This window comes from Vombatus ursinus, unplaced genomic scaffold, assembly GCF_900497805.2.
Source record: "Vombatus ursinus unplaced genomic scaffold, bare-nosed wombat genome assembly UNPS02004691.1, whole genome shotgun sequence".
Classification (NCBI taxonomy): domain Eukaryota; kingdom Metazoa; phylum Chordata; class Mammalia; order Diprotodontia; family Vombatidae; genus Vombatus; species Vombatus ursinus.
In genome coordinates this window covers 171,442-193,592 of record NW_020944469.1, presented here as the reverse complement: position 1 = coordinate 193,592, position 22,151 = coordinate 171,442, and the positions used below count along the sequence as shown (strand labels likewise).

The following is a 22,151-nucleotide window of genomic DNA, read 5'->3' as shown; positions in this document are numbered from 1 at the left end:
TCAGGAACCTGGTCTGTGCTTGCCTCCCTCCTCGTCTAGACTTGGGACAAGTAATAAATGTAAATACCGTCCCTCCCCCCGCCCCCAACCCCAGCACACACGCACGCACTGAGTATTTTAAACAAACCCCGGGAGGTGAATGGATGGAAACGTTTGCGAGGAAAAAAAAAAGTTCATTGCTTCCAATGGGGCGGCTGCTCCGAGCTCTGCCTGCCCAGGGGACCTTGCCCGCCAGCCAGGATGGCCCGAGCCACAGGCCCGCTGTTGGGAGTCTGGGGAGAGCGAGGCGATGGGGTCCCCAGTGTCAGCCGCAGGCGGGGCTGCAGGGCGCGCAGGTGGGTCGGAAGCTTGCCCCCGGGTGCACAGACGCACAAGCCAGCTCCTCTCCCGAAGGCGAACAGAGCGGAGGGAAAAGCCAGCCAGGTGAGTGCCGCTGAGGTGGCGGAGAGAGTGGGGCTGCAGGGCGTGGGGAGTGGGGGCCACTCACCTGCCTTAAACTCTTGCTGGCTTTTCTCCCCTTTCTCTTCCTCCAGCAGCAGTGTGTAGATGATCCCGAAGGAGTTCTGGATGCCGAAGATGGAGCCGTTGCACCAGGTGGCGGCGAACACCACGAGCCAGCCGTAGCCCCCCTCGGGGGGCTGGAAGCCCGGGCCGGGGCCGGAGCCGGGGCCGCGGGTGCTCACTGTGAGCTCGGGCTCGGGGCTGCTCACCGGCTCCTTCTCCTCCGCCTCCCAGGGCCCCTTCTCTCCTCCAGACTCGGGGCTCTGCAGGGCCATCGCGGGCGCGGGCGCGGGCGCGGGGAGCCGGTGGCTGCACGGCGCGGCGCGGCGCGGCACGGCTGGGCTGGGCTGGGCTGGGCTCCGCGCGGCGCGGCTGTTGTTGTTGTTCCGGCTGTTATTGCTGCTGCCGCCTCCTCCCGGCCCAGCGCCCTAGCTGCCCAGACCGTCCCGCGACAGACGGTCCCTCATACCCTCCTCTCCTCCTCCTCCTCCTCCTCCACCCCCCCCCCCCCCCCCCCCCCGCCCTCTCCCCCTGTCATCCCTTCCTCCTCCCCCCCTCCTCCTCCCCCCCCCTTCCTCCCACTGTCTGCAGCGGCTACAGACTTCTCACCGCTTCTCCTCCTCCTCCTCCTCTTCCTCCTCCCCCCATACACCCCCCCCCCGGGTACCTCGGGCCTGCCCCCTCCCCTCTATAGCCAAACTTAGCCGCCCTCGGTCTCCAGAGGCTGGCTAGGGCGGGAGGTGAGGTCAGAGAGGAAAGGGGGAGGTCAGACGGGCCCCGGGTCCTCAGCCCTCCCGATGGGTTGAGGGCCTGAATCCCCTGCGGGCGGAGGGCGGGGGTGAGGGGGGGGGTGGCGACTGTGCTCTCCTCCGCTCGGACTTATGACCAGGCCCCTTCCACCCGCCACCCAAGCACCAGCCCAGGACAAGGGGTGCATTTCGCTCACCTCTAATGGAAAAGAGATGGTTGGGCGTCGGACCCCACCCCTGCCCTCGAGGGGCACCCCACTACCCCCTTGTTCCCAGGGCTGCCCCGCCCTGGCCTGGCTTCCCGGGAGGTGGGCCCCGAAGGGGCCCCCGCGCCCGGGGATCGCGCTGGGGTGGGTGCGGGGTAGCCCCTCCTGGCCCTGAAGGCGAAGCCCCCACCCTTCTTGCCCCCCAGAGCTCCCGGGGCCTGTAAATCCGGGGGCCGGGAGGAGGCGGCCCCGCAGCGCCGGGCCCCGCCCCTTCGGGAAGTCAATCAGGGCTTTGTTTGCGCCGAGCCCGAGCCCCAGCCCCGAGCCTCCGGGGGCCGAGCTGGACGGGGGGCCGGGGCCAGGGGCCGGGGAAACGACGCCCGGCGGCCGTGGCAGAGGTGGGCACGACGCTGGGGGCAGGGCCGGCGGGGGAGAGGGCTCAGCGCGGGCCCCTCCCCTCTGCCCCAGGGCCGGACCGGACCGAGCCAGGCGGGGGCGGACTGAGTAGTGGCCAGCAGTTTGGGGAAGCAGGGGACAGGCCGCCAGGAGCCCCGGACTGGGTTCGTGGGCTGGGCTGGGCTGGGCTGGGGCCGCAGGCATGGAATGGAATAGAATGTGTAGTGCGGTGCCATACTGTGGTGTGCCCTCTGGTACCTTCCTGGGGCACATCCACTGCTATACCCGGGGCCCGGAGCCTCGGATGCTGCAGTCAATTCTCTTTCCCTCACCCCAGGGCTGGGGTTCCTCCCCATTGTCTCCCTTCCTCCTCTCTGTACCCTGTTGCCCTCCCCACCGTCCTGAAGAATGGGACACCAACCCCTGCCCAAGGTTGGCAGGGATCCAGAGAAACCTCCCCTAACCATCTCTGGGATCCTTATCAAAAGTCTGAAGGGAAATGAATCAGAGATCAGGAGAATCGTTAATGATGGAGTCCAGGGTCTGGGATCACCCTCTCCTCAGTGGGATCCCACCCCATTTCAGGATCCCTAAGTGCACCTCCAGCCTGGGCACTTGTCATATCGGAAAAGCCCAGCCTGGCCAGCTCAGCCTACTCTAAAGAAAGTTTGGAAAGGGAACTGTGCCTTTGGTACACTCCCTTCTCTCCTTTGGTGACTTCAGTGACCTGACCTCCTGACCTGGGCGCATACTCTGAGATGCCCAGTGTCCTAGGGTCTTCACTACTGTCTTCACCCATCCAATCATAGGCATACTGTGACCTATTGCCCCTACACTGCTCTCTGTTAGCCTCAATTAGCCAATCTGATAAACTCCTTAGTGCTAAGATGTTTATAGAGGATGTTACTTTTACTAAAGGCATGTTTTCCAGGCACTGGGCCTGATTGGAAGAGACCTTTGGTTCAGGGGACCCTCACTTCACAGCTACCCACTTTCCCAAGGTCTTCTAATTCCCAAATCGAGTTCATACTCAGATTCTCTTCTTGGTTGTTTCCTTGTGCAGACTGCTGGAAACTATTCCCCCTCAGCTCAAGGGTTAGGGTTAGAGTTAAAGGAGAGGCAGAAAAGACAGTGAAGATACCCAGACACACCTACCAGTGGTTTCCTCCCCCACCCTCAGCTCTAGTATAGAAACCAAGGTTAGAAACCAAACAGAAGTAAACAAATCAATCTTAACCGGTGCACTCACTTCCATTGAGAAGAATGGGACAGAGTGCATAGAGGTTTGAACCTGGAAAGAATTCAGGAAGACCTGGGTTCCAATCCTGCTTCAGAATCTGTGTGGCCATGGGGAATTCACTTAACCACTGAGCCTCAGTTGACTTGTCTCTAAAATGAGGATAGCTATAGCACCTACCATATCAGGTTGTTGCAAGGATCAAATGAGCTGATATATGTAGACTGCTTTATAACGGAAGCTATTATTATCCTCACTCGTCTTTCAAGAGAATCCTCTAGGTACAGAAGTAATCTCGTCCATCCTCCAGCCTCCACTCAGGTATGCATGGTTGTAAATCAAGAAAGTTTCCAACTCCTTAACCCCTCACTGTCACCCTACATCTACAAATCTGTTACCAAATCTTGTCATTTCCACCTCCCTATGTCTCTTCCTCCTCACTCACAGAGGCTCCACTGTCATTGGGGCTCTCCATCACCTCTCCCTTGGACATTATCCTTCTAATTAGTCTTCCTGCCTCAAGTCTCTCCCTTCTCCAATCCATTCCCCACTCAGCTGCAAAAGTGATTCCTAAAGCACAGATCCGACCATGTTCCCCTCCCCAAAAAAACCCCCAATAGCTGTTATTTCCAGGATCAAGCAAAAAGTTCACTCTTTGGCATTTAGAGCACTTTAGAATAGGGCCCCTTCCTACCTTTCCAGTCTTTTTACACCTTACTTTCCTCCACTCACTCTACAATCTAGTTACAATGACTGTTCTTTCCAACATGACATTTCATCTCCCCACTGTTTTTGGCACTGGTTGCCTCCCCCTTCTCCCCCCCCCCCCATAGAAGGCTCTTCCTCTTCATCTCTTTGTTTCTCTGGCTTCCTTCAAGACTCTGCTTAAATCTCAACTTCTGCAGGAGGCCTTTCCCAATTCTTCCACCTGCATTCCCCTTGAACATTGCCTTCCATTTACAATATATTATGTATGTACCTTGTTACTGATAGGTCATTTCTCCCGTTAGAATGTGAGGTCCTTGAGAGCTGAGACTTTTTTGCTGTTTTTGGGGGTTTTTTTGGTTTTACCTTTCTTTGTATCTCCAGCACTTAGTGTGGTGGCTGGTACATAGTGGTTGCTTAATAAATGCTTGTTGATTGACTACCTGATTTTTTTTTATTCTTTTCTAGAGGAAAGCTAGAATGTCATAGTGATGTCTGAAATCCAAAAGTCTGGAAAAGGAGATTTGGCACATAGGGAGCTGAAAAGAGAACTAGGTTGCAGGTAGAGAGGATGTTCTTTTATTGTCCACATTAGGGAAATGATAGTGATGTCACTGGTCTCCCCGTTTTCCAGACTAATCCCCTCTCCAATCCAGCCTCTACATGTTGAATAATCTACCAAGTGCATGGCTCTGATCATGTCACTTCTTCACTCACAAACCTTCAGTGACTTCCAACTGCTTACCAAGTAAAAGAAAAACTCCTGACTGGCATTCAAGGCCCTCTGTAACCTGGCTCCAACTTACCTGTCTAGCCTGATCACATAATACTATTTTTGTTACACTCCAACCCAACTGGCCTTCTCTCCAGCCCCATTTCTCCTCCTGATCTCTTCCACCTCCATACCTTCGCTCCCACCGTTCCCATACCTGGAGTTCTTGGCAGAATTTGTTGACTTGAACTAAGTTGTCAGCCAGGACGTGCAGACCCTTTTAAATCTGACTCCCATCAACCTTTCAAGCCTTCTCCTACATTGATGCATTCTATATTTCAGCCAAATTGGCCTGCTAGCTGTTTCCGCTTTCATTCTGCTTTTGTACAGGTGGTCCCTTAGGCCTGAAATGTGCTGCCTCCCCATTTCCACCTCTTGGAATCCTTGGCTTCCTTCAAGTCATGGCTCTGGTGCTGCTTTGTATTTGGGGACCTTTCCTGATCCCCTAGTCCTTGTTACTAATGTACTCTCCCACTGAAGCCACTTTACATCATTTTCTGTTTTCTGTGACAGTGTGTACATGTTTACCTATCTATATGTTTTGTTTCCTTCAGGAGTTTGTTTTTTTTCTCTATCCCTGTCACCTGGCACAGGGCGTGGCACATCGTAGGTATTTAGTAAATGTTTTGGGGCTGAATTGAATTACTTTGAAATCATTTGAAATCCCCACACCTTCAGGTGCCTTCAGAGGAGAGGTGATGGACAGAGATGCTGAACTCAGGGTGGCTCTTATCTAGGTCTGTGCCAGGAGGCTATTCATGATAATAAGTGCATTACAAACAGATCAATTGGCTAAGGCACAAGGAGCCCACTTCCTGAGAGCTGGGGCAGTCCAGTTCGATAGCCATTCTATTCTTAGAGTAGGGGGAGTGAGGGGAAAAGATGACCAAAGCAATCCTGCCCAGCCATCTCAGCCAGCAGGAGCATTGTGGGAAAAAAGCAGATAGGAAGCATGCCTCGGTAACCCCTTAACCCTATGGTGACTGGCAAGGCAGAGCAACTTTATTTTCCTGAGATCTACAAGGAGAATTGGAGTGGGGGTAGCTTGTAGATCATCATTTCTATAGGAGAAAGGAAGAAGTCGGGATGAGTAATGGGTGTCCAATGGAGGAATGAAGAGGTCGATTGGTTTGCAGGTCATGCAGGTTGAAGAAGTGGGATGGTTTGTAGATAATTTTGATAGGAGAGAGAATCCATTAACTCCTTAACCTGTTATTGCTGATGGCTGTCTGTGTGTAATCTCCCATTTCTTCCCTGCCTTTCTCTATCCTGGCCTTGTCAGAGCAACTTTATAGACCGATTCAACTTCCTCCAGGATTAATGGCATCACAGCCAACAGCTTGTGTGTATTTGTATAAGTTACTGTCATTCTCTGTGGTTCAGTTTACAACATGCAGTGATGTATCCCCTTCTCTTATTTTCCACTGGGGACGATCAATACTTGGTAGTACCTTTGTAATTTTTAGCTCTTAAAACTGTGCCTTTGGTGGTAAAATCCTCTCAGAAGATCCATACAAAATGGAGGCTCCAAACAAATAGAGAGAATGATGGAATAGAGTGAGTCAGGCTTACTCTTGTGCCAAGCACTGTGCTGATAAGAAACAGTCCCCTGCCCCCAAGGATTTCACATTCTAATGGAAGGCAACAACATGTAAACAGCTGTGTGTTGTGGTTGTTCAGTCGTTCAGTTGTGTCTGGCCCTTCATGACCCCATGGACCATAGCTGGCCAGGCCCTTCTATCTTCTATCCTCCACCATCTCCCAAAGTCTGTCTAAGCTTATGTTTCATTGCTTCTATGACAGATGCATGCAAGATATATGCAGTGTAACTGGGAGGTAATTTCCAAAGGAAATCTTCTCATTGCCCAAAATGCTGCACTCATTTTGGATTTCTTTAACTTTTCACCGTGCCCCCATGCTGGTTACCATCCCTTCTTCCCACTCCCCTTTTCAGTTTTCTTTTGTGCCTCTTTCCCCATATGATTGTAAGCTCCTTGAAGGCAGAGGCTGTCTTTCTTTTTCATATTTGTACCCCCTCAGTGCTTTTTCATATTTCATGTGTCAGTGCCTGACACATAGTAGGCACTTGATTAATGTTTATTGACTGTTGACTACCAGTGTTGGGGTCGTGGGAGGGGAGGGGAGAGAAGGCCTCTTTCAGAAGATGAGATTTGAGCTGAGCCTTGAAGGAAGTTATGAGGTGGGGATGTTGAGGGAGAACATTCCAGGTATGGGGGACAGTCAGTGCAAAGGAACGAGTACCCTGTCTGAGGAGCAGCCAGGAGGCCACCGTCACTAGATCAGAAAGTATGTAAGGGAGAGCTAGATGTAAGAAGCCCAGAAAGGTAGGAAGAGTCAGGTTATGGAGGGCTTTGAAAGCCGAACAGGATTTTCTATTTGATCCTGGAAGAAATAGGAAGCCACTGGAGTTAGTTGATTGAGTGTGGGGGGTGGGGGATGATACTGTCAGATCTGTGCATTAAGGAAGGTTTATTTGACAGCTGAGTGAAGGATGGACTGGAGTGGGGAGAGACGAGGCTAGGATGCCAAGGAGCAGGCTATTTTGGTTGGCCAGTCAGGAAGTGACAAGGGCCTGCACCAGGGAGTCATGCCTCACAAAGACTAGGAATCATAGGAGCGTGGATTTAGAGCTGGAAGGAACCTCACAGATCACTAGTCCCAAACTCTCATTTTACAAATAAGAAAATTGAAGTCCAGAGAAACATGGCTTCTGGTTCTGATTCCTCCTCTAACTTGCTCTATGATTTTTGGGGTTGACTGGATAAGGAGTTGCCAGAGCTTACTCATGGGATAGGGGAGGACATAGGCAATTGGAAAGTATGGGGGAAGAAATGGTTTCATACCTAGAAGAAGCCACTGGGAAGTATGTGTTGGTAAGAAGAGGGAGGCAGAAATTCTCTAGATCATGTATTTGGCTAAACTGCATGTGAAGAATGGGGAGAGGAGTGCATTTATAAGGCTGGCTTAACCTCTTTAGTATAAGGAACAACCAGAGCTCCCCAAGAGTAGACTAGGAAGCCTTTGCAGGTTGTCAGTTCCCTGCCATTAGAAATGCTTAAACAGAACTTGGGTAGCCACTTTGCAGGGAGATTGTAAAGGGAAGATTCATCTTCCAATCAGACAGAGGGTTGGACTTGATGACCTTTCATGTCTCTCTGGGTGCAATTATTCACTTGGCAATTGAATGGGGACTTCCTTGTGGCATCTTTTCTGATTTTACCTTGAACCGTTGTTTGACTCCTTAAAAGTTTGTCAAGAAAGTTGAACATTATCAGGCTCCTGTTGTGCCCTACAAATTAGCAGACAATGGCTCTGTGGACTACAGATTGGGAAAGAAAATGTCTCATAGCTTCTAGTTCTCATGGGCAGAGTTTGCCAGCTGTGGTCTGTAAGCCTGAGTTCCCAAACTGGGGACAGTGAAGGCAAGTTAGCCAGCCAGTTTGGCCCTGTCTAAGGTGCTTTAAGGGGAGAGGAAATATATCTAGTATATGCCCTTCCTAGGGGTTGGGGGTGTGTGTGGAGTAAGGAATACACACAGATAAACTTAAGAAATGTTTATAAAGCAGCAGAGTATCCTCTGTCACTGGGCCCAAGGGAGAGGGCCACTGCTCTGGTCTCTCTCTCAGGGCCTAAGCTTGGAAGCCTTGACTGGATTCCCACTGCTACATGTTGAGGTCATGAGCCATCTGATAAAACTACAAAGCCTCACCTTTCATTCCTACTGGGCTCCCTGGGAGGTGGTGGCTGGGTAGGTGGCAGAAAGCTGCCTCATTCTGAGGTTTACTGTCCATCATTCTTGTCCTGTTCCCAGCTAGGCCAAGGCCACTTCTGTCACCTAGGGCCTTACTGATTATTCCTTTTCCATCACTAGATCTGGGAACATGGGTCTCTAACCCTAACTTCTCTCAGAGCTCAGTTTTGTTGGCCTCCTTGATGGCACCTGAGAAAAACAAGAGCATTTCAGTTCTCCAGAACAGGAGAGTGCTGAGGCACCAACTGTTTCACTGCCACGACTTCATCTAAGACCAGGGCTTCAGACATCTGGCCCGACCAAGAACCAAATGTACGGTCCATGAGCAGCATGACGTCTTGGGATGAGGCAAAAGAACTAGTACCATGTGCAAGTTGAATCAGACTCCCAGGGGACCTGAACAGCAGGTATTCCACTGACCCAGATGTTTGAGCTGACCTTCCTATTGGTTCAACTCCATCTTCTCTGGTGTTTGAGAGAGAGAGCAGACTGAAGCCATTTGCCATCACAGAACCTTGGAGGCTGAAAGCCCAAGTCAACTAGTACTATCCTCGTCCTGTGAGTAGTAAACTCCCATATCCTTCTCACTCAATTCCTGTGATCTGGAGTCACCCAGGCAACAATCTGCTTCCCTTTCAACCCCTTGTGGGTCTCTCATTCTCATCTTCCTCTTCCCTGCCTTTTCTGGGTCGCTATGTATTCTACCTCCCCCTTCTATTAAGTCCTGAGAAATTCATTCTATCACTAACAAGCTTCTCGTCATCCTAGACCCCTTCCTTTCAAACTCCCAGCTTCTTGCACTCATGGCTGCCACATTTCCTCTGGAAGACACTGCACAGCTGACCACTCTCTCCTAATACCATAGACGTCTCATGCCTTTATACCCAGTCTTCCTTTCCTTCTTAACCCTTACCCTTACTTGGGGATAGCAGTATACATGTCAGTGTGCCCTCCCATAGCCTGACTGACTTCCAATTCTTCAACTCCTATAACCTGCACATTCATTCCACCTCAGTCATCCACAGGGATAGAACTATCCATTTTTGTTCATAAATGTGTTTTGATATATAAAATTTCCCCTCAGGAATGTCTTGGCTATATCCCAAAAGTTTTGGTATGTTGTTTCATTATTGCGATTTTCTTTGATGAAATTTTCTATTGCTTCTGTGATTTGTTCTTTGACCTACAAATTCTTTAGGATTAGGTTATTTAGTCTCTAATTAATTTTTAATCCTCTCTTCAAGGATCCTTTATTGAATACAATTGTTATTGTGTTGTGTTTAATATTTCTACTTTTCTCCATTTATGAGGTTTGTATGCCCTAGTTCATGGTCAGTTTTTGTTAAGGCTCCATGAACAGCTGAAAAATATGTATACTCTTTTCTGTTCCCATTCAGTTATTGCCAGAGAGATATCATATCTAACTTTTCTAAAATTCTGTTCAAATCTCTGTGCTCCATGGGGTGACCCCTATCAGGGTGGTGAATGGTTTCTGTGTTCTCCAAAGTGCCCTCTTTCATGGGGATGTGGAAGATTTCCATTCTGTGTGGTCTTGCTGGGTTCTCCGACAGAACTTCTTTTCTAGTGTCCATTACTTCTGATTGTGTTTTTATGCAGTCCTAGGGTAGATGAAGGGACTAACTGAAGTTTCTCTTTGGCTTTTTGCCCTTCCCCAAGTGAATGATTATATGGTAACTCACTATCCACACCAGAAAAGAGGAAAAGTAGACAACTCATGCACAAAACTTGCCTGTCCGAAAGAGATTTATGTAAGTGTAGTGAAGGAGGGAGTTGATCAGGACATTCCGGACCAACTGATGTCCTCTCCAGCTCAGTTGATGAGATTACAGAAGGGTCAGGTAATGAGATATTAATGCGTTAAATGAAGTGCAAAGATGTTGCTATGATTTCTTATCCCTTTACAAAATCCCTAATGGAATTAGAAGGCAGCTTGCTGTTGATTAGATAAACATTGGCCATGCCTGCCCCTGATGGTGTTTAAAAAGATGATTTACCAGTTCTGGAGACGGTCCAGGCAGGAGAGCTTTGTGGAGTGTGAGCCTTGGCAAGAAAGAGGAGAGCCAGCTATAGAGGAAGAACCCAGCTCTAGAGAGAGGATTGCTCCTTGCCTTTCCCCTTCCATCCAGCCTGCCAGAGGGCAGATGGAGAGAGGATCTCTCTGGAGGCAGAGAGGGAGGGGGAATCTTCCCCCATCAGGTCTCCCCTCCCACCCATTGCTCATGAGCAACTCACGCCATAGAAGACAATGCACTCAACAAAGAGAATTGGGAGAGAGTAAACGGAGGAGCTTCTAGGGAGTGAGACTCTTAGCAGCAGAGAAGAGAGTCAGCCATCAATGAAGAAGAGTTAGCCCTGTCAGTCAAATGGCACCAGAGGCATGAGGTGCCCTTGGGCACATGAGTCCTCTATGTGTGTGACACGTTACGAGTATATTCTAAGTGTGTGCCTGCGCTTCCTACTGACATGGGTTTCATAGTAAGAGAATATGACCCAGGCTTATGGAGTGACTATTTTGTATCTTCTTACAAAGATACCATGTTAGTAAATGACTGTTTCAAGCTCACTCTGTCTATTGGCTGATTATTAAATGTAAGAGTAGCAGTAGGGGATTGTGAATTATAGTACGGACCTGTAGAACACCCTTGAATTGGAAGAGGAACGTCCGCCTAAGGAGTGCCAAGCTGGGGAGGTGGCTCAGTGGGCTATTACAAAAGGCTATTTTGTGCAACCTACAGAGGTCTCAGGAGAGCGGGAGATGGGGGTGTGATGCTTCCACATCTGCATCCAGACTGGGCTGGTGGTGTGGTGGCTCCCAAGAGGACTTCGCAGTTTCCTCTTTTTGTACATCCTATCCTGACGTGTTAGAAATGCTCCTTTTGAGGGGCTCCGGGACATTGACTGGTAGGGAGCAAGGTGCTATCTATTGCTCATATTTCCATATCTATAGTTTGGTATCTTTGAAGGCAGTAAGTGATTGAGGGGCATGAGACTGTGGTATTAGAAAGTCTTGCAGATTATTCAAAGTTGGCTGCAAAGGGGGATGTGGAGAGGCTTATCTGTGATCCCAGGTGCTGTGAGGCCCATAGACACATCTATGAAATTATAATTGGTGAAATGGGAAAGACTTTCTTAGCTGATTTTAGGGGTGGAAGAAAAGCAAGCAAGAAGCAGTTAAGACTGCATAGGTATATATGTGATAGTATATAATTCAATTCATATGGCCATGAGTCTTCCCAGGGAATTCTGCCTTTAAATTGTCTGGGCCTGCCTTGCCAGAAGGGGGACCTGAGTTTATCTTCTCTAGTGAGGATCAAGGGCCTTGTGATTATGGATTTTGTCCTTGAAGATTATACTTAGGAATGCTAACTCAGATTCTATAGGGGAGGGGAATAAGCTTCCAAAACACAAAAGTCCTAATAAGAAGAGAAAGGCTTTAATTATTAATACAGCTAGATGTAAAGGCATGTACGCAGATGGTGTCCTCTGGCCTTGGGGTCATTTCAAGTCCAAGTTGTTGACTAATTAAGGTCAGTCAAAGGGCAGGAGAGTCATTAAAATTAACTGGGGGCAAAGGGGAGGGCACTGGAGGCTGGTGGAGTCAGATTGGCTATTTTCTTCAGCAAATATTTACCCAGTTTCCTCTGGGGCTAGTTTGACCCTATTTTCTCCATTGTCCATTTGGGGGATGGTTTTAAGAAATGTTTTCTTTTTTTATGACAAAATAGTGTTTAATGAAGATGTTTTGTGAAGAGAATGGAAACTATTCCATAAGGGTCTGGTGAAAGAATTGGGCACCTCATGCCTCTGGGGCCATTTGACTGACAGGGCTAACTCTTCTTCATTGATGGCTGACTCTCTTCTCTGCTGCCAAGAGTCTCACTCCCTAGAAGCTCCTCCGTTTACTCTCTCCCAATTCTCTTTGTTGAGTGCATCATCTTCTATGGTGTGAGTTGCTCATGAGTCAGATTAAAAAAAAAAAGATTTAGGAGGGGACCTGAGTGCTGTCTTCAGTTGCTTTAAAGGTTGTCAAATGGAAGAATGATTAGACTTGGTCTGGTTGGCACCAGAGGACACGATGAGGAATATTGAATGTAAGTTGTGAAGTCAATTTTGGCTTGCTACAAGGAAAAAATGTAGAACTGAATAAAAACGGAGTGGTTTGCTTTGTGAGGGGCGGGGCAAGCAACAGGAGAGTAGAGAGCTCCCAGCACTGGATGCCATCAAGCAAAGGATGGATGGATGATGACCCCTATTGAGGGATGTCCGTTTAGAGTTAGAAGAGAGCCTTGAGGTCATCTAGAGCAACTCTCTCATTAACGGTGAGGAAGATGACCCCTCCAGTAATTAAGTGACTCCCTACAGGACACATACCGCTAGGAAGTAACAGAGCTGCTGTTGGACCAGCAATTAAAAACCAGTTATCGAGTCCTTACGATGTGTCCGTGAGGCTCTGCGCTAAACACTGAAGATACAAAGAAAGGTAAAGACTGTCCCTGTCCTCAGGTAGCTCACCTTCTAACGATGGGGACAATATGCAAGAAACTATGAACATATGAGATCTAAAGGCAGCCCTAGAGGAAGGCACTAGCAGGTGGGGGAGGGGAGAGAAGGGCTAGATGAGGCCTTCTGTAGAATGGGGGAGTTGGAACTGAGTCTTGAAGGCATCCAGAGAAAGTAAGAGACCAAGGTGAGGAGGGGAAGCATTCCAGGTATGGGGGACAGCCATTGCAAAGGTGTGGAGAGGGGAAATGGGAGTGTTGTGTGTGAGAAACAGAAGGGAAGCCAGCATGGCTGGATTGTAGAGTATGGGAAGGGGAGAAAGGTGTAAGAAGACTAGAAATGTAGAAAAGGCTCAGATTAGAAAAGGATTTGAATGCCAAACAGGATTTTGTATTTGATCCTGGAGGTAATAAGGAGTTGCTAGAATTCTTTGATGGGGGAGGGGCCTAATATGATTAGGGAACTGTAGGGTGCAGAGGTGGGTAGGTTTTGAAGAATTGTCATAATCTCAAAAGCCCAGGGCTTGATGGCCAGATCTGTATATTAAGAAAATCTCTTTAGCAGCTGAGTGGAGAATGGATTAGAGCAGGCAGGAACTTCAGTTAGAAGGCCATTGCAATAGTCCAGGCAAGAGGTGGGTCTAAGCCAGAGCTCTGGTGGAGGTTGTGTAATTGGAGAGAAGGAGAGGTCTACCATAGGTGCTTCGGAGGTGAGATTGAGAAGCCTTGGCAACAGATTCAATATGGGGGGGCAAGAGAGAGAGTGAGGAGTCAAAGGTGACATGTAGGCTTTGGGGGAAAGGTCATGAGTTCTGTTTTGGACATGTCGAGATAACGCCCAAGTCTGTGAGATCCTGTAATCACACATTTTGACAGATGATGAGTTAAGACAAGTCAGTTAATGTGCACTCATTCTACATTACCCTGGTCTAAAACTCCAAAGCTATCAAGCCCTGGATTTTTGAGATTATGACAGTTCTTCAAAACCCACCCACCTCTGCACCCTACAGTCCCCTAAATTGAAGGTCCTTAGACCTTCCAAGGCTTAGTCGTTGGACCTGGACATAGGCCACACCTGTTTATCAGCATTTGTGTTGGAGAGGAAAGAGGCTACATTAATGGAAAGGCAGGGATCCTTGTCTCTAGTGTAGTCAGAATAGGTGGGTACCTTGCCCCAATGTTCCCAAATACTTCCCCCACCAGCCTGCCCTAGGGAGCCTGGAATGTGATAACTGGTGAGCCTTTTTTTCTGGATTAGGTGTTGCCATCTCTTCATCAAGTCAGGACCCCACATTTAAGGAGAGATGGGGACATCAGTTTCCTGCTCTCTATCATTTCAGTCCATATCTTGGAATAGGGATAGAAGGCTAGAACTGAGTTTCAGGATGGCTCCCCTCAATGAGTACAGTTGAGGGCAAGGTTGGTGTACTTGAGTGATATCAGCTAGAGGATGCTGGGAAGAAGCAGTTTCTGGGCCTCTGATATCCCCTGGTGTGTGTGAAATCTTAGTGCTTTTGATCCACCCCTGCCAGAAGCAGTCAGGAAGGTGTAATGAGTGGTCCTAACAGGATCTAGAACATTTAGATTATTAGAGCTCAAAAGGGCCTAACAATATAGAGGATAGATGATCTTGGGCAAGTCTCTTAATCCCCCTGGGCCTCGATTTCTTCATCTGTAAATTGAGGAGCTTGGGCTAGATGACCTCTAAGGTTCTTTCCAAATTTAGGTCATAATCTCACGATCTATACCTTAGGACATGGAATATCAAAGCTTAGAAAGCAAAAAGTCAGAGATGGGAGGGATCTCAGAACAGGGAATATCAGACATCAAAAGAAACTTAATGCGGAGAACGTCAGAGCTGGAAGGAACCTAAGAATCTGAAATATCAGAGCCAGACAGGCTGTTAGAACAGGGAACGTCAGAGCTGGGAGGACCCGAGAACAGAGAATCTGACTCTTGGAGGGAACCTTAGACATGATCTAGTCTGACTCCTTTATTTTACAGATGGGAAGGTAGCACAACGAGTAAGGGACAGAACCATGCTGGGGCCCCTGCCCCATTTGCTGCCCAGGCCAGGGCTTCTCCCAACATTCCCCTCACACTGTCTCTCTTGTGAAAGGACATAAGGAAGACCCAGGTTCAGCTGGTGGGAATCGAGAAACCCTTCTAGGCAGCTCAGCTGTGGAGCTGTTCCCCTTCTGGACATGAATCACAGACTCCCCAAGTGGGGCCTCCCTAGTCAGCAGGAGGGCCTCCCTTCTCCACCACCCCCCTGCTCCCTGCCTGGGGGAATAGGAGTAGGAACTTGGGAGATTATCAGGGGCCCCCAACTCAGGCTGCCTCACCAAAGAATGCACTCAGACCCCTGTGCTAGGGGGGCCAGAGGCAGGCCTGCTAGTCAGTGGTTTACAAAATAAGGCCCAAGGCTCTCCTGCTCCACTGGCCCACTGCCATGGCCAGACTACTGGGTGTAATCAACACCTGCCAATCCGCTACTCTCTGAGAGGGGCAAAGGGCAGTATTTGGAGCAAGGCCGCTGAGTATTTGGATCTGACAGGGTCCCCACAGGGACTTTGGGCCAGGGTCACTGGAGAGAGATCATTTGATCTTGGGTTTGGGAGACTGAAGTGACCCTGGAGATTGTGTATTTGGGAAGAAGCAGAAATCCTATCCAGTCCCTCTTATGTGAGAGGAAAGGGCCTAAAGAAGCCCAAGGCCAGCCTTTTCCAACATGGACTGAGGAGGGCCTGGGGCCTTGTTATTAACATAAATCCATCCCTTCTACATCTTAATCCAGATGTTTTGTTGTCCTGGACCCCTTTGGCAGTCTGAGGAAGCCTAGTACACTGGCATCTTGAAGGAAACCAATTATGTTGAACTATAGTCATCAAAATATTTTTTAAAAGTTCCCATCCAAGATAAAGTCAAAATGGGTACACGATTTAGATATAAAGACTGATACTATAAGCAAACTGGGAGAGCAAGGAATAGTTTACCTGTCAGATTTATGGAGAACTTTATGACCAAACAAGAGATAGAAAACATTATGAAATGCAAAATGGATAATTTTGATTACATTAAATTGAAAAGCTTTTGCACAAACAAAGCCAATGCATCCAAGATTAGGAGGGAAGCAGAAAAATGGGAAAGGATTTTTACAACCAGTGCCTCTGATAAAGGCCTCATTTCTAAAATATATAGAGAACTGAATCAAATTTATAAGAATGCAAGTCATTCCCCATTTTATAAATGGTCAAAGGATACGAAAAGGCAGTTTTCAGAGGAAGAAACTAAAGTTATCTATAGTCATATGAAAAAATGTTCGAAATCACTATTGATTAGAGAAATGCAAATCAAAATGATTCTGAGATACCACATCACACCTATCAGATTGGTTCACATGAGAAAACAGGACAATGATAAATATTAGAGAAGATGTGGGAATATTGGAACACTCATACATTGTTGGTGGAGTTGTGAAATGATCCAACCATTTTGGAGAGCTATGTGGAACTACGCCCAAAAGAGTATAAAATTGTGGATACCCTTTGACCCAGCAATACCACTTCTAGGTCTGTATCCCAAAGAGATCATACAAATGGGAAAAGGACCCACATGTACAAAAATATTTATAGCAGCTCTTTCTGTGGTGGCCAAGAATTGGAAGTTGAGGGGATGCCCACCAGTTGGGGAATGGCTGAACAAGTTGTGGTATATGAATGTAATGGAATACTATTGTGCTATAAGAAATGATGAGCAGGCAGACTTCAAAAAAACCTGGAAAGACTTACATGAACTGATGCAGAGTGAAATGAGCAGAACCAGGAGAACATTGTACACAGTAACAGCCACACTGTGCGATGACTGACTTTGATAGACTTGGCTCTTCACAGCAATGCAAGAATCTAAGACAATTCCAAAAGACTCATAATGGAAATTGCTATCCACATCCAGAGAAAGAACTATGGAGTCTGAATGCAGATGATAGCATACTATTTGCGCTCCTTTTCCTTTGTTGTTTTGTTTTATTGCTTCATTCTCGTGGTTCCTCCCATTAGTTCTAATTGTTCTTTACATCATGACTAATGGGAAAATATGCTTAACATGAATATATAAGTAAAGCCTATATCAGATTGCATGCCATCTTGGGGGGAGGAGAGAAGTGGGAGGGGGAGAAAATTTAAAACTTAAAATCTTATGGAAGTAAATGTTGAAAACTAAAAATAAATTAATTATCAAAAAAAGTTCCCAGACCCCCCCCCCAATATATTAACAGATCCCTTGGGGGTCCATAGACCCAGATTAAGAACTCTTGTTCTCATCTGTTGCCTGTTTTTTGTTTTTTTTTTTACCCCAGGAGGCCATGCTCTCTTATCCAAGAGGTATGCTGATAAGAGCACCTTAAATCCTTTTTGTCTTGGATGCTCCCAACCACCCCGGGAGGCGAGATGTATAGGTATTATTTTAAATGTGGGAAAACAAAGGGATAGGACATGACTCATCTAAGATGGCATAGCTAGTGAGTGGTATAGTTAGCGCTTGAACTTGGACCTCCTGATTCCCATTCCTGGGAATTCTGATCTGGCTTCTCTGAAGATGTTAGATGGTAAGTTTTCCCTCTAGGGGAGTGGCAGATTCCTTTAGGAGATGTTGAGAGATAGGGAGGCACTGAATTTGGATTCAAAAGACCTGGGTTCAAAACTGGCTTCTGTTTCTTAATGACCTTGCAGCCCTACAATATTATCCCCATTTTACAGGCGATGAAGCTGAAGGTGAGAGAGTGGAAATCACCTGCCAATGGTCACCCAGCCAGGAAGCTCCAAAGGCAGAGATTGAATTCATCTCTCCTGTCTCTAGGTCTAACCTTTCTACTAACCAGCCGCCAGCACAGTTCCTTGTCCACAGTAGGAGCTTAATAAATGGGGGGTCGGGGATATCAAATTCACTTAAACTCTGCCACCTTTTTCAAACGTGTGAGGCTGAGGTTTCTCACTCATAAAATCAGGGCACTGGACTAGATCATCTCTGCGGTGCTTCTCAGCTCTGACGTTCAATGATATCGTGGAGACTTAGAGGAATGAATGAATCAATGACTATGAAGGGTAAATGTAGGCATGAGTGGAGCGGAGGAAGTAGGCACCTCTCAGTGTCCTTTCCAGTCTCCCGAGTATGTGTCACTTGGGACTTGGGACTTGAAAGGGACCTCAGAGATCATCTTGTCTATTTCACAGAGGAGACTCAGGCCCAGAGACTTGCTCAATGTCTGAAAGGTAGCACAGACTCAGTTTTCAGCTCTTCCCACCATGGTTGCTGGGGAGTGGTGGGATTTACCAGGTCAGGATTTGCCATGCTCCTTTGGCTTGTCTGGGCCTGCTGTGTACCCTTGGCTCTAGGGCAAGGTTCTAGTGAGGGCTTAAGGCCCCAGGGTGGAGGGGGTGGGGTGGGGAAAACAGCTGCTCAACCAAGCTTTCAAGGTCCCTACAACCCAGAGGGGAAGAGCTGCCTTGTCCAGGGTGCTGATGCCCCCTGGTGGTTTGAGGTGTGTCGCTTTGCAACTAACCTGGCTTTCCAGACCACTCGCTACTGTCCCTGGCTCCTGTTCCCAGGCTCTAGGCCAGCTCCTCAGCCCCTGGAGCCCTCTGCTTCTTGGAAGGGCTCAGCAGCAGCTGGGCACCCTTCTTTCCTCCCTCTCCCAACCCTTTCCAGAACTGCTGAGGTCCCAGACACGTGGTCAGTGAGATTTCTATAGGCCACAGAGCCCTCCTGCAGCCAAATGGAGGAGCAGGCTGAGCACAGGAGAGGCTTCCATCCAGGGGCCTAAACTGTTGGGGGTCCGCCAGTCTATCTCCCCCTCTCTATGTGGAAGCAGATATCACCTTTCAAACGGATGAGCAACTGCTCCTGGGGATAGAATCAGAGTTTGTTCCAGATGGCCCTTAGAGCTCACCTAGTCTAAACCATTGCCACACAGAGGAGCAACTGAAGTCTGGAGAAGGATAGGGACTTAGCCAAGGTCACACGGCTGATAAAGAGGAGCCAACTCCAACCCAAGTCTCCCAGTTCCTAAACCAATACTGTTTCTACTACGATGCCATCTTACTTTGATCCATCACAGCTCTCATCTCATTGCTAGAAATCCTATGACAACGAAGATATTCCCATGACCAAAGAAGATTCCCAAATCTCCACCAATGGCATCCTTGCAACCATACCTTCGCTTGTGCTGTTTTCCTCTTCTGTCATGCCCTCCTTACTGCCTCTACAAATTCTAATCATCCTTTGAGATCCAGCTCAAGATATGCCCTCCATGACTACACTGGCCTATTTCAAGTTGTAGTTCAGCTGTAGGACAATAGAATTTCTACCTGGAAGAGGACTTGGAGACCATCTGGTCCAGTCCCCCTCATTCTGCAGAAGAGGCAACTGAATTGGCATAGCCCGATTCCAGAGTGACCCTGGCATCATTCCCTGCACAGGAGGCTCAGTCCCACATTTTTGGCCTTTCATCACATTGTTCCTTTTCCTCTTGCCCTCCTCCTATGTTAGAGACAAGAGTGGGGAATGGAGCTGTGATTCCATGGGCACAAGGGGGACTCCTGAATGAGGAGAATCCCTCAACCAATGCAAATTGGCGTCTTTTCTGTAACTTACAGACACAGAGAGTTGCTTGGAACACTAAAGGGTTAAATCATGTGACCAGAGTGGGACTTGAACCCAGGGCTTCCTAGATCATTATACACTCTACCTCAACACATAGCTGCCTCTTCGATAATAACAATAACAGCAGCAACAACAACAACAATAACTAAATTGCTGAAACGGTGCCAACCTTTAATGGGCTTTCATAACCCTGTCCAAAAAATGAACTTAATTTGGCATTACCTGCCCTTGAGGGAGACATGCTCGTTCCGTCTTTGCGATCACTACTTTTCTGGATGTTCATAACCATTCTTTTCATAACACATTTTAGAATTTCCCCAGGCATAGAGGTCAAGCACCCTGCCTTAGAGTTGCTAAGTCCATCCTTTCTTTGAGCCTTTTCTTCTCTGCAGAACCACAAAGTCACAGATTTGCAGAGTCCGAATGCACCTCGGAGGTCATTTGGTCTAGCTAATCAGCCCATTCCATGTGAACTGCTCTCATTAGTTGGAATCTTTCCTTACATCAAAATTAATCTCCCTCTCTGCAAATCTACTTCTACTTCTAGCACCCTGCCCCCCCTTCCCCAAGGAGGAACTGGTATCAGTTGGAGACCTAGACTGATTTGGAGACACAGAGCAATGGGGAATCAGAGACATGAAGGGGAGAAGGAGCCACCTTCTGGAGATGGAGATGTTAAAGGGAAGAAGGATCGGCACAGCGGAGGACACAAAGTGCAAGAGTACTCCTGTATTGTGAGGGTTGATGTCACCATAAGCCAGGTGGCCCTAAAAGAAGGTAGAACCTACCTGAGGGCATTGGCCGAACCACAGTGCACCCTGCCCCTTACTCCAGCTGAAGTCAGTGTAAGGGCCGGGTTGGCAAAGCAGAGAGTTCTCCTGACTCTTTATGGGCTCACGAGTAAGTCTTTTGCATTTGTGTTAAATAAAGCCTATTCTGCATTCAATACGTTGTTAGCCTGAGTTCTTGCATGGACACTGGGGGCCCTTTTAGATACATGAGCCGAGTTCTGATCTTCCCAGGGGAAACCCTGAGAAGTGGTGTGAGCCATTCCTCAGTTATTACTGAGAAATCTTCAAGATGGAAGTTGGCCCTTGTGAACCTCCATATGTGGTTCTGAGCCACAGGTTTCACTTTGGGCAAAGCAGAATGAGTCTAACCCTTCTTTCACATTCCCTACAGATTTTTCAAACCCCAAATAAACCTTTTACTTGTCCTTAGGATTCTCCACCAAGCTCAGCTCGTTCTAGGTTTTAACATTCCTGCAGGTCTCTTTCCAGGATCGGATTGTATTCCTGTATTCAGACTCAGTTATTTGCTATCCTCGGTAATGTTTATCTTTTATGCATGTTATTTAAAATACTATGCATTGGTTAGTGCATGCTTGCAGAAGTCACTGGTCTCTACTGACAATCCTCTCTTTTTCTCCTCATTGGAATGATTTCTGCTTATGCCTTCAGAATCCCATAATTGAGTTCCATTTTTTAGAGTTTCCCACCCTTCCTGGGCTGACTCTTCCCCCACCCCTCCCCCAGTATATTACACCATGGCATCCTACTTATCTTTTCTTAGAACTTTTTAAAAATATCCTCTCTCCAAATCTAGGCTGCATATGGAATATACTATGCACATATGTAACAGGGTTTATAGCTATGCTTCAGATGGCCAGCCATGGGTCCTATAGCTTGGATTGCACTTGCTCATACAGTTCAAGAGCAGCTGGGCCAGACGTGGCACAGGATGGGGCAGAGTGAGCTTTGAAGAGGTGAGAAGTGGCTCGCATGGGATGAGTCTCCACCTGTGCCTGGGTCTGCACTCACTCCATTCTTCCACTTCACTAGCAATGAGTAGGTGTCATGGGTTAATCAGAATCCTATGGAACCCAACTGACAAACAACTGCACCGGAAAGCAGTTGGAGGGCAAGATCAAAGGTCAGCTACAGAGGGTGGCAAGTAAGGAAAAGCAGCAAGAAGAAGAATTGATGCCTTGGGCCTCAAATCTTCTCCCCTACCCACGACTGGACATCGACCCTTTGGCAGGCTCTTCGTGGAAAAGCAGATGGTGGGGCAGGGACATGCTTGCAGCTCCAAGTGGAAATGTATGAGTTGAAGGGATTATATTTCTAGGAACTTCTGGGTTTGTGAGCATGCCTGTAGATTGCCTAGGACTGAGGAGAATTACTCGTACAACAGATATTTTACTATTTTGAAATTTTATTCCTCTTACTTCAAAGATAATGAGTAAAATACTATATATAGTCAAGCCACATTTATGCAGTCAACTCTATTATGCTATGCTCACACAATTATGGTCCATTGAAAACAGCATGAAAGGAGGAGGGCAGGATTTCCCAGTGGATGGGGGCTGAGACAAGATTTTATGAGCACTGCTGTCCAGAAAGGGATGGAGCTGGAGGCAGTAGTCACCATGAACCTAGGAACCATAGAAAACTTGTCATTCCCCCTCAGCCTTCTCTGGTATTGAGTATAGTATAAAACTTCTGGGGAGAATATGGCCCCCTGGATAAATGAGGTCAGGTAACTGGGCCACAGAGCTTTCCCCGGCCACCCTATCATGAACTCTATTATGGAGTAGTCACTTGTCTACCAGTTAGTTCTACTTTAGCAACCAA

The 22,151-nt window shown here is 47.9% G+C and overlaps 1 protein-coding gene and 1 long non-coding RNA gene across 2 annotated transcripts in view; one reads left to right on the top strand and one right to left on the bottom strand.

The window, feature by feature from the left end:
- Nucleotides 1-776, bottom strand: part of SLC16A2 (solute carrier family 16 member 2) — a 103,734-nt gene extending 102,958 nt beyond the window's left edge. The window contains exon 1 of the mRNA XM_027839508.1: nucleotides 488-776. Within this exon, the coding sequence (XP_027695309.1) occupies nucleotides 488-776 (289 nt within the window). The remainder of the gene's footprint in view (nucleotides 1-487) is intronic.
- A 2,600-nt stretch (nucleotides 777-3,376) lies between these two features.
- On the top strand, nucleotides 3,377-20,444 carry LOC114026517. Its single transcript, XR_003567129.1, has 3 exons — nucleotides 3,377-3,410; nucleotides 8,459-8,896; nucleotides 20,066-20,444. It is a non-coding gene; the product is annotated as an uncharacterized LOC114026517 (long non-coding RNA).
- Nucleotides 20,445-22,151: the final 1,707 nt, after the last annotated feature.